The sequence below is a fragment of the Bidens hawaiensis genome, unplaced genomic scaffold (assembly GCF_021521415.1).
Source record: "Bidens hawaiensis isolate Kalapana, Puna unplaced genomic scaffold, B.hawaiensis_p1.1 tig00047086_1, whole genome shotgun sequence".
NCBI classification, from domain to species: domain Eukaryota; kingdom Viridiplantae; phylum Streptophyta; class Magnoliopsida; order Asterales; family Asteraceae; genus Bidens; species Bidens hawaiensis.
In genome coordinates, this window is record NW_027498423.1 from 1 (window position 1) to 12,035 (window position 12,035).

At 32.9% G+C, this 12,035-nt stretch overlaps 1 protein-coding gene across 1 annotated transcript; it reads left to right on the plus strand.

Annotated features, from left to right (window-relative positions):
• The first annotated feature begins 17 nt into the window (after window positions 1–17).
• On the plus strand, window positions 18–1,056 carry LOC143596845 (uncharacterized). Its single transcript, XM_077075512.1, has 6 exons — window positions 18–160; window positions 250–315; window positions 398–454; window positions 539–610; window positions 694–778; window positions 866–1,056. Exons 1-6 carry the CDS (start codon window positions 65–67, stop codon window positions 1,033–1,035), a joined length of 546 nt encoding a protein of 181 aa, XP_076931627.1. The 5' UTR covers window positions 18–64; the 3' UTR covers window positions 1,036–1,056.
• The last annotated feature ends 10,979 nt before the right edge of the window (window positions 1,057–12,035 follow it).

The following is a 12,035-nucleotide window of genomic DNA, read 5'->3' on the forward strand; positions in this document are numbered from 1 at the left end:
TCATTAATCTCTTTTTTTGTTTTAGGTCGGTGACGAGGAGCGAAAGAAACGGGAAGCGGAAGAAATGGGAGATGCGATGAAATCTTTGGAGAATCGAACACTTGATTCAAAAAGAGAAATGGACATCCTTTCTACGCTTGATGAAGTGAAGTCTTTGAAGGTTTGTTTCTAATTATACTTACATAAATATAAACATTGTTTTATTATGCCCTTGTGTGTGGATTTAAAATGCTTGTATCTGTTTTGCAGTCAAGACAAGCACATGTGAGTGTCGATTCAATGCTCGAAGCTTTGCAGCGATCCGCTCCCGTACAGGTATGGTATTAAGTTATAAACATTAAAATTATGTGGTTATAAAAAGGAGCTATTGCTTATACGGTTTCTTGATATCTTGCAGCAGGAGGAAGAAGGGCTTGCAGAAGAAGATGAAGCCTTGATAAAATCAATTTTCCATGTTAGTATCACTGATTATCAAGTTTTTAAAATGTTGCCTTTACTACCTGCTTGTTAAGATTACCAAACTTTGAATGTAATTTAGGGATCACGCGAGGTTGTTCGCAGAATTGATGACGAGGAGCTTGATGACGAGGATGATGATAATATAACTAAGGTATGCTGATAATGGTGTAATCCAGTTTTCTTTTCTTTTTTTTTTAATAATAAAACTTAGTTTTTGAAATATTTGTAATGCAGAGGAGGAAAGTTTCTCAGGAGGTTTCCGACAAACCAACGGATTACCTAACGAAAGCGAGTACCGTTGAGAAGCCGAACAAAAAAGGTAAGTGGAATGAAATGGTTTTCCTGGTGGTGTCATTTGTAACTGTTTTGAGTTTTTATTAATGTTATTATATTATTATTCATGCAGAGGAAGCGGGTGGTCCATCAAGTGGCCGAATCGTTCTAAAGTCTTCCACGATAAAGTTTAATGTTGTGAAGAAACCCTCGGAGGCTAAAACACAGGAAGAAGAAAAGAGTAAAGAAAGTAATGGGCTTGCATCTTTATGCCAATACGACAGCAGCGATGAAGAAGACTGACTGATCATGTTTTATATAAGCGATTGATGTATTGATCATGTTTTATATAAGCGATTGACTGTTAACTATTAAGCATCTTTTAATTGCTTAATGTATTGATTTTAGATGCTTTTTATAATCAGTTTGGTTATTTAATCTATTAAAGATCATATTTTGAGGCATTGTAAGCAGACTTGGCAAAACGGGCGGGCTGGCGAGATGACGGTCTTTGTCACACCCCGACCAAAGGCGGAACATGCCGGGGTGCAACTGATTGCCCAAAACACAAGACACTAGTAAAGTGAAAATATTTAATCAACTCATTTATTTCACAAATCAATAAACAACACATCTTGGTCATACAAACAAATTGAACACAAGTAAACAAATATATTGTTCGTTTTACTAATATCCTAATAGTCTTAGTAACGTTTTTCCGTCAAGTCCTCAAGTCGATAAAAGTCAAACCTGTAACAATGCATAAAATAATATTTTGCCAACACGTATGTTGGTGAGCAATTTCATAGTTTGAGTATATATAATATGAACGAAATCCACAAACGTATATGAGACTATAAATAAAAGCATCAATCGTGGCATATAAAACATATGTAAATGAGGATCCTTTCTACTCGGTAACAACCGACATACTCGGATAATGAGGCCCTATTCTACTATCACAAGGCTAAGTAGTTAGGGGAGCGTATGATCATACTTAATGAGGCTCAACAACAACAAAAATAAACACTCGCGCACGTAAAGCATATGAGGCATATCACACAAAAGAGCAAGTATCCCAAGTATCATATACCCTAAAGTTTGTGGTTTGAGAAAAGTGTATAATAAATCATTCTTGTTTTGAATAAGTATGCATGTTACCCCCAAAAGATAAAAGTGAAAACGGGGGATGAAATGTACTCACCTCGATTGACGAATTGAGAAATAATAAATGATCGAAATGTAGAAAGCTTGCGAACGAAACGAACGAATCCAACTTGAAAGCTAAATGAAAACGAATAAATAAAATATATTAATGAACTTGAACTTTAGTTGAAACTTCATTTGAAACATTGAAAGAGAAGGTTTGGTGGTTAATCGGATTACTGGTTAGTTTGTTAACGATTAGGGACTCGTACTTAATTGATAAAAAAATATTATTTTATTGGGCTTTTAAATAGCTAAACCAATATTAAAAGAAACAAGACGGGTTTAAATCAAGAGTTCGGTTTTATGAAAATGAATAGGTAATAAAGTTTATAATAATATTATTAATGATAATGATAGTAATGATAATAATAATTCTATAAAGATATGTTATATATATATATATGATAATGACGATAATAATATGTAAATATACTACTAATCGAGAATTGTTGTCAAAACTAATAGTAGTAGTAGTAATAATAAATAAAATAATTATTACTTTATTGTTGAAAACGCTATTAATAGATTTATAGGTTTTAATAATAATAATTATTATTGTTATTATAATAATTATATGTGTCATATTAATAATAACTAATACTTATAACATTTTAATAATAGTAGTATTAGTGATAAAAAGGATATAACTCGAGTGACGATGACGTTAAATGGTAACTATGCCCGACATGGGTTTCGGTTTAATAAACAAGTAGATAATATTAACAATATTAGATTTTAGTAATATTCCTTAATAACCATAATAATAATCTATTATTGTGAAAATAATGATAATAATAATAATTGTTTTGTTAGACAATAATGATAATGATAATAATAATAAATATTATCTTAATAATAATAATAATATTGTTAATAATGATAATAATAATAATAATAATAATCTAGTTAATAATAATAACAATAATCTAGATAATAAACATGGTTGCCGGAGTTGATTCCGGCCGCCGGAAAGGCGCCGGAAAACAGAAACAGAGAGAGAGACTTACTGTGAGAGAGAGGGAGTCCGCGAGAGAGAGAGTTCACGAGAGAGAAAGAGAGATATTGGAAAAAGAGAGAGAGAGAGAGAGACGGATATAGAGAGAGATACGAAGGGACGGAGATAGACAGAGAGAGAGAGAGAGTACGACAAGGAGAGAGAGGCCGAGAGACGGAGAGCGAGAGAGAGAGGTCGGTGGAGCTCACCGGAGATCGACGCCGGACATCCGAGGTCGCCGGAAAAACGGTAGGGAAGGAGGGAGGGAAAAAGGTAGCGGGTGTGTGTTGTGTGTGGAAGAGGGGGGTGGCTGAGATGGTGGTGATACAGTGGGGGTGATGGTCGGATGTGTTTGGCGTCGCTGGATTCTCGCCGGAAATCCGAGGTCCGCCGGAAAACGGCTACCAAGGGAGGGGCGGCTGAATGTTTTAAATGGGTTTAGGGTTAGGGTATTTTAATTAATATATGGCATATGGATATTACATTTTTGGCCCCTCAAGTTCTAATGGTTTTACGAAGAGGTATTAAACTTAGGAAATATTAATATAGATTTGGAAACAAAAATGTTGCGTCGGTTTTATAAAATAAAAGTTTACAAAACGAATATAACTCGAGACCTAAATTTGACGAATGTCACAATATCCCCAACTTTTTGGAAATTTCGTCCCGAAATTAAAATAAACTTAAAGAAAAGTAATTATTAACGAATGTTGTCTTTAGTAAGATAATTGAATGAACAAATTTTAAGCAAACGAATAACGTCAAATCCTTGCATGATTTGAAAAACGTTACAAATGAGAAACATAATAAAGGCACTTATATATAGGATGTACCAGCGGCGTATCCACCATGCCTTTATCATGATTCGCATTTTTATCGTTTTTCAGCCATCATCCTCGGTTCTGAGTTATCGCACACAACCGTACTTACCATGGCTTCCATACGGGGATTTCGATAATTAAGTGTGCACCCAAAATTATTTAGATCGTCGTATGGTCCACATGGTTCGTCCATTGTGTGGTTTAAGAGGCATATTTATTTTGAAATATTTAAAATAGATGCGTAAATAAATTTGTTGAATTTTACCAATATTGACAAAACATTACTAGCGTATGAAAATTTCGGGATTGACTTTTTAATAAGTAGGAAAATGGGATACATAAATGAAACAATTTAAAGTCTTAGAATATAAACAAGACGAAAATAACAATTCGGCTTAAATTAAGTAAAGACGATCAATTAAATAAATAAAAAAAATTGAGTAAACAATATGAAATAAGATTTGAAATCAAAAGTCATCAACATAATTACCAAAGTCAATAAATCGAGGTACTAAATAAAATTGATAAAATGAAACCCGATAAATAGAAATGAAAAAGTCCGATAAGTGAGTACATGAGGTTGGGATAAACGATTATACAGCTTGCAATAACGTCGTACGATGTGTTTCACACTTGAACAAACTTGATGTTATAAGTATTTGAGGATATGATTTCATGAGTTGTGATAACACGAGAATGAGGTGAGTTTCTTTGGGATGACGCATACGTGTAACAATATAAATAAAATAGTATTTGATTAACAATCACAACAATCGATAAAACGTGAATACAACCACTATTGTGAAACCATTTATATAATCGTCATTATAATAACGGTTCCTAATAGCGCCAAAAGTTGTAGACAGCAACACATAGACTGTTAATAGCTTATATAAAATGATATAGAATAATGTATAGAATTGTGTTTCTATAAATGCTCAAATATGAATAACATAGTCATGGAAATATCGTTTAAAAGATAAACAAAATTTGTAGCGAAATTGAGGTGAAAGTATTACACAAATTGTTATTGAATAGTTGGATTTGGTCATGAATAATCAAGACACAAAATGAAATCTCATGAGCGTAAAGTTACCATCGAAACATCTCATCAAATGAAAATAAAATCGCAATAATTGTGAGACTTGAATTTAATGTCGAAATATGTAAATCGCATAGCGTATAATAGACTAAAACTGAAAATGAGGTCTTAAGTAAGGCCGTTTTGTTGTTTCTAAGAGATATACATAATAACAAAGCATCGCGGTAATGCATTGCTAGGGAAAATATTTAAATCATTATCGAATGTAAATCTTGTAAGTCCAATTTGTTAAAGGAGTTTGTATACATAAAGCGGTTGTGATAAAAAAAATATTTATAAAATAATGCTTGCGATAATAAGATGTAATAGTTTGCGTAAATTGTTATTGAGCAAAAATTTGTGTTGCAATATAAAGTATTTATAAACGCGTCCCAAAAGATTTGCAAAGCCATGGTCATTGAGTTTATGCAATATGGTGAAAGTTGTAATTTATTACTGAATAAATCTCGCATTCATCATTCAAAATGAAACCTCATATTTATAAAGTTATTAAGAGGTTTATTACCTTAGGTGACAATATTTAAAATCTTGAAATCATATACATATAATCGTTTATTAACCTTTGAAAACAAATCCTCATAATAGAACTTTTGTTGTCATGACAATACCATATATATATATAGATATATTTTTAGGGTGTAAAATTTAAAATTTATTATTTGAACACCTGAGGTTGTTATAAATACATTAGTTGTATATATATAAATAAAAAAAATTAGGGAAAAACGAAGCTTGCATGTGTAAGGAGGGGTTTTAGGCTTCGTACGGTGAATGGATTGGAAATTTAGTAGTAAGTGAGAGTGTTTAGATTGGCTTGGGGTAGTTGAGTTTTCTTGAGTTGAATCGATGGGGTTTGTTGAGTTTAGGTCTTTTGAGTGGGTTAGGCTTGGATAATTTGTGTGAGTAGTGGTTGGGCTATTAGGATGATGCCTGCTTATTTGAGTTCGGGTAAGTTGATGGGTTGGGTAAGTTGACCTTGACTAGTTTGGGTTTAGATTCGGTTTATGGTTTATACATGTATTTAGTAAGGATTGTTTGGGTTTCTATTTTGATATCAAACTCTATGGTTGGATGTGAACGGTGTGGCGATATGGTTTGGTGAATTGACATAGCATGGGTCGAAGGATTTGAGTCATAGTTGGGTAAGCTTTGGTTATCGTATATTCAAGGTATTTTGTGGGTGTGTTTGTCGGTGTCCTTGAAGTATTTGGATAGTGAGTTTGATAGGTTTTCGTGGCGTAGAAGTGTCGGTAGTTAGGGTCTTTTGTTGGGTTGATTTTTTGTATATATTGGACTTGCATGGGGTTTGGGTAGATGAGTGTATACTTTTGGATGTTTAGATTTCGTTCATATTGAGGAAAGATTTGAGTGCGCGGGAAAACTTTTGAAGTGTAAGGATGGTTCGATTTAAGGTGGTAGTTAGAGATGGGATACGGGTGTTTGGAAACTTGTGGTTGCGTTTAGGGAAATTTTGACTAATAGTAGGTATTAAATTGAAAATATCATAATTTATAAATAGTATTTGAAATGTCCATGAAAATTTTGATGATTAAAATTACATGTTAATATATATATATATATATATATATATTTTATATAAGAAGAATTTTTTTTTTGAGATCCGAGCGTGTGAATCATACAACAATTTTTTTATAAAGATTACAATAATTTTTTTTTAATTTTTTTTGCTTATGAGGAAATTTAAAATACGTAAATTGAATGTCGAAATTTGTTATGAGGTCTCAGTATTAAATGATAAATGTCGTTTTAGGAAAAACAAAGTTGCGAAATGAAAATTTTCTCTTACCAAGTTCGTTACTTAATATCTTGTGACGAAAATATTATAGTAAGTTAAAATGACCGGCATTGCAAATCGAGAAATCACAAGTAAACAATTTTTGGACTTTAAAGTAAAATTCATATGAAGTTTTGAATGAGAATTTCAAGAAGATTACAAGCTATAAGTTTGTGACTTTCTTGAAAAATCATGGCAAAGCTATCATAAGAATTTTAAAACGCGGAAAAGCGTATGATTTAAATTTTTTATTTGCGAAAATTTATAATTAACCAAAGATTGTCTGATGAAAGTTGTTATGAAAATAAAATTGGGTAGTGAAAATTTTACCACGTGATATAATATAGTATAATTAAAAATGTTGTGAGAAGTTTAAATAATTAAAATTTTGAAGTGATCGTCCAAAATAAACGGAAGAGTTATAAAAAAAATTTATAAAATTTTCGTGCGAGGACTTTAAAAACAATTTAAAGTTTATACAATAGGAAATTTACTTGAAAAGTTGAGGTGAAATTTATCATAAAACCTTCTTAATATGATGAAATTTATATAATAAGATTTTCGTTTGTAAATCGTCTTAATGAAAATAAATTGCATATTAAAAATTATTATGAATTGATCAAACTCTATATATACATATATTTAACCTATATCGAAGAGATCATAATGAACGAAATTTGTAATAAAAATCATCGTGAAATCAAAATGAGAAAATTGGTGTAAAACTTTACTATATAAAATCGAGATATATATAAAAAATATATATAACATTTATAAATGAAGACTTGTGATAAGAATTTATAACAAAATAAAGGAAAAAATGGTTTCAATTCTTGAAACGTAATAATTAATGTTTTAAGATTTAAAGGCGGAGAAATCGTGCATGAACCACCATGACTTGATATTCCAACACTAAAAACCTTTAATACAAAAATACCATGTTGGAGTCTAAACATGTGCACGTACCACCGCGTCTTTTTCATGTTTTCGACTCAAATAACGATTGTAACAATAACAATAAATCAGAATACAACGTCATGTCAAAACGCTAGTCCACGAAATCACCATAGTTCTATTGTTTTAACACCGAAAATTAGGATGGCGGGCGGAACGCTCGCATTCGACAGCTTAAAGTGGTCATCTCATATGAGACGATCTTTAAGGAGATTTGAAACAACGGGATCCAAGTTAAGCTCGTGATCCATAAAACACAATAAAAACTAATGTTTTGCGTTTTAAGGTAAGGATACCTTGGAGTACTATGAAAGTGTGTGTATGTGTATATTTATGATTTGATAAAATAAGTAAGTATATAAGTAAACAAGTGTATTGAACAATCAAGTAGGGTAAACACGTATAGGCAACACGTATAAGGACCCTAAAGTAAAGACAATACTAGGTCATTACGTCTAACCACCTATCTTATAGTCTTGTGGCTCTGATACCAATCTGTCACACCCCGACCAAAGGCGGAACATGCCAGGGTGCAACCGATTGCCCAAAACACAAGACACTATTAAAGTGAAAATATTTAATCAACTCATTTATTTCACAAATCAATAAACAACACATCTTGGTTATACAAACAAATTGAACACAAGTAAACAAATATATTGTTCGTTTTACTAATATCCTAATAGTCTTGGTAACGTTTTCCGTCAAGTCCTCAAGTCGATAAAAGTCAAATCTGTAACAATGCATAAAATAATATTTTGTCAACACGTATGTTGGTGAGCAATTTCATAGTTTGAGTATATATAATATGAACGAAATCCACAAACGTATATGAGACTATAACTAAAAGCATCAATCGTGACATATAAAACATATGTAAATGAGGATCCTTTCTACTCGGTAACAACCGACATACTCGGATAATGAGGCCCTATTCTACTATCACAAGGCTAAGTAGTTAGGGGAGCTTATGATCATACTTAATGAGGCTCAACAACAACATAAAAATAAACACTCGCGCACGTAAAGCATATGAGGCATATAACACACAAAAGAGCAAGTATTCCAAGTATCATATTCCCTAAAGTTTGTGGTTTGAGAAAAGTGTATAATAAATCATTCTTGTTTTGAATAAGTATGCATGTTACCCCCAAAAGATAAAAGTGAAAACGGGGGATGAAATGTACTCACCTCGATTGACGAATTGAGAAATAATAAATGATCGAAATGTAGAAAGCTTGCGAACGAAACGAACGAATCCAACTTGAAAGCTAAATGAAAACGAATAAATAAAATATATTAATGAACTTGAACTTTAGTTGAAACTTCATTTGAAACATTGAAAGAGAAGGTTTGGTGGTTAATCGGATTACTGGTTAGTTTGTTAACGATTAGGGACTCGTACTTAATTGATAAAAAAATATTATTTTATTGGGCTTTTAAATAGCTAAACCAATATTAAAAGAAACAAGACGGGTTTAAATCAAGAGTTCGGTTTTATGAAAATGAATAGGTAATAAAGTTTATAATAATATTATTAATGATAATGATAGTAATGATAATAATAATTCTATAAAGATATGTTATATATATATATATATGATAATGACGATAATAATATGTAAATATACTACTAATCGAGAATTGTTGTCAAAACTAATAGTAGTAGTAGTAATAATAAATATAATAATTATTACTTTATTGTTGAAAACGCTATTAATAGATTTATAGGTTTTAATAATAATAATTATTATCGTTATTATAATAATTATATGTGTCATATTAATAATAACTAATACTTATAACATTTTAATAATAGTAGTATTAGTGATAAAAAGGATATAACTCGAGTGACGATGACGTTAAATGGTAACTATGCCCGACATGGGTTTCGGTTTAATAAACAAGTAGATAATATTAACAATATTAGATTTTAGTAATATTCCTTAATAACCATAATAATAATCATAATAATAATCTATTATTGTGAAAATAATGATGATAATAACTGTTCTGTTAGACAATAATAATAATGATAATGATAATAATAATAATGATAATAATAACAATAATCTAGATAATAAACATGGTTGCCGGAGTTGATTCCGGCCGCCGGAAAGGCGCCGGAAAACAGAAACAGAGAGAGAGGCTTACTGTGAGAGAGAGGGAGTCCGCGAGAGAGAGAGTTCACGAGAGAGAAAGAGAGATACGGGAAAGAGAGAGTGAGAGAGAGACGGATATAGAGAGAGACGGAGGGACGGAGATAGACAGAGAGAGAGAGAGAGTACGACAGGGAGAGAGAGGCCGAGAGACGGAGAGCGAGAGAGAGGTCGGTGGAGCTCGCCGGAGATCGACGCCGGACATCCGAGGTCGCCGGAAAAACGGTAGGGAAGGAGGGTGGGAAAAAGGTAGCAAGTGTGTGTTGTGTGTGGAAGAGGGGGTGGCTGAGATGGTGGTGATACAGTGGGGGGTGATGGCCGGATGTGTTTGGCGTCGTCGGATTCTCGCCGGAAATTCGAGGTCCGCCGGAAAACGGCTACCAAGGGAGGGGCGGCTGAATGTTTTAAATGGGTTTAGGGTTAGGGTATTTTAATATATATAGGGCATATGGATATTACATTTTTGGCTCCTCAAGTTCTAATGGTTTTACGAAGAGGTATTAAACTTAGGAAATATTAATATAGATTTGGAAACAAAAATGTTGAGCCGGTTTTATAAAATAAAAGTTTACAAAACGAATATAACTCGAGACCTAAATTTGACGAATGTCACAGTCTGGGCCGAGCTGATAAAAAAAAGTTTTAATTTGGATTGGGTTAGGACGGGCCAAATAAAAAAGGTTATATAGAAATCTTATTATAATAAGTTTGGTTTAGAATCGGCTGTTTTGGATTAAAAAAAATTGACTAAAGTTGTCATTAAATTGTTACAAACTTAAAAGCTGTTTTCAGAAAACAATCAATTTTCAAGATTTTGGTGTTATGGATCAATAATCAATACAAAAAGGTACAAACATTAGGCACCTTAGTAGACATCATTTGCATGATCAAAGATGTTTATGATCCTCCATGAATTTCAAAAGAGGGGGGGGGGGGGGGTGTTCACTGCCGGTAGGGAGAAGATCTATATCTATAGATCGTACAGGTACCGTGCTGAAAATACAGACATTAAATTTCTAGAAAAGTTAGTATTGAATAACATACCTAATCTATTAAGAGGGTATTGGTTATAGGCTTGTTACAAAATGCTCCTCCTTATAACCCAAAATCTGAAAAAAGTGTGTACCGGTCGCCTGTTGATACGTACCGATACTTGGTATCAAATTCTGATCCCTAGTTTGGGGCTTAAAGTTACAGGATTAGGAAGTTCTAACCACCCATTGGGATAGAGGTGTACAAAACCGATTTTAAACCCAAACCGAACCGGTTTATAAACCGAACCCGTTTGGTCAACGGCTGGTCAAAACCGGTTTGACTCAAACCGATTCGGTTTATAAACCGATTTAGAAGCAAGATAGGCCGATCTGGTCACGTCGGTTCGAATCGGGTTCGGATCGGTTTATAAACCGGTTTAACCGGTTTTCCTCAAACCGGTTTGGTATATCTTAAGGGGAACCGGTCCTGAAATTGACGGTTTGGGTCGGTTTGGGTGAAACCGGTTTTTATGTACACCTTTACGTTGGGACGTGTGAAGCTTTTTCTTAGCAGCCCACTGTTACCCATGTAGCATTTCTTTTTGCCCATTGTGACCTCTCAAGACTAGTAACTCAATTCCAAATGCTCATGAAGCCAATGGGTTGGTTTTGGGACCTAAACCTATTCCCGGTTAGTAAAGTTCGTTCTAAACACATCTCAAACTCGTTCGATAATTGTGAGGTAATTACCGATGCCCCGTTGGGTATCGGGCAAACTCGTGGGGTGTTGGGTATACATTTTAGTTTATCAAAAATACTTGTTGGGTATTAATGGATTTTGACAAATTACAACTAGTCAATTACATTGAGTAATTGATCAATTAAAAAAATAAATAAAAAGAAAATTGGTATAAACAAGTTTTGATAAATGATGTTCCAATTTTCATATGATACGTCCAATTCTACCAAAAAAAAAATAAAAAAAATTTAATACAATTTCTCTAAAAGTTAAATACTAATTTTTAAGGTAAACTATATGTCGGGTTACTCGGGTGTATAATTGGGTAAGCATGGTCATGTTATCGGGTAATTTGGACGGGTAATCGGGTATATTACAAAACCCAAACTCATCCCAAACCACGAAAAATTTCAATAATAATCCTAAACCCGTCTCATACCCTAATGGAACAATGTTTTGGTTCTTTTCATCATGTTGAAGTTTCATTGTCATCCCAACTCATCCCTACTTTGGGGTTTAGAGTTACATAGCCAGGTTTAAGTTTTAACTTGGCATG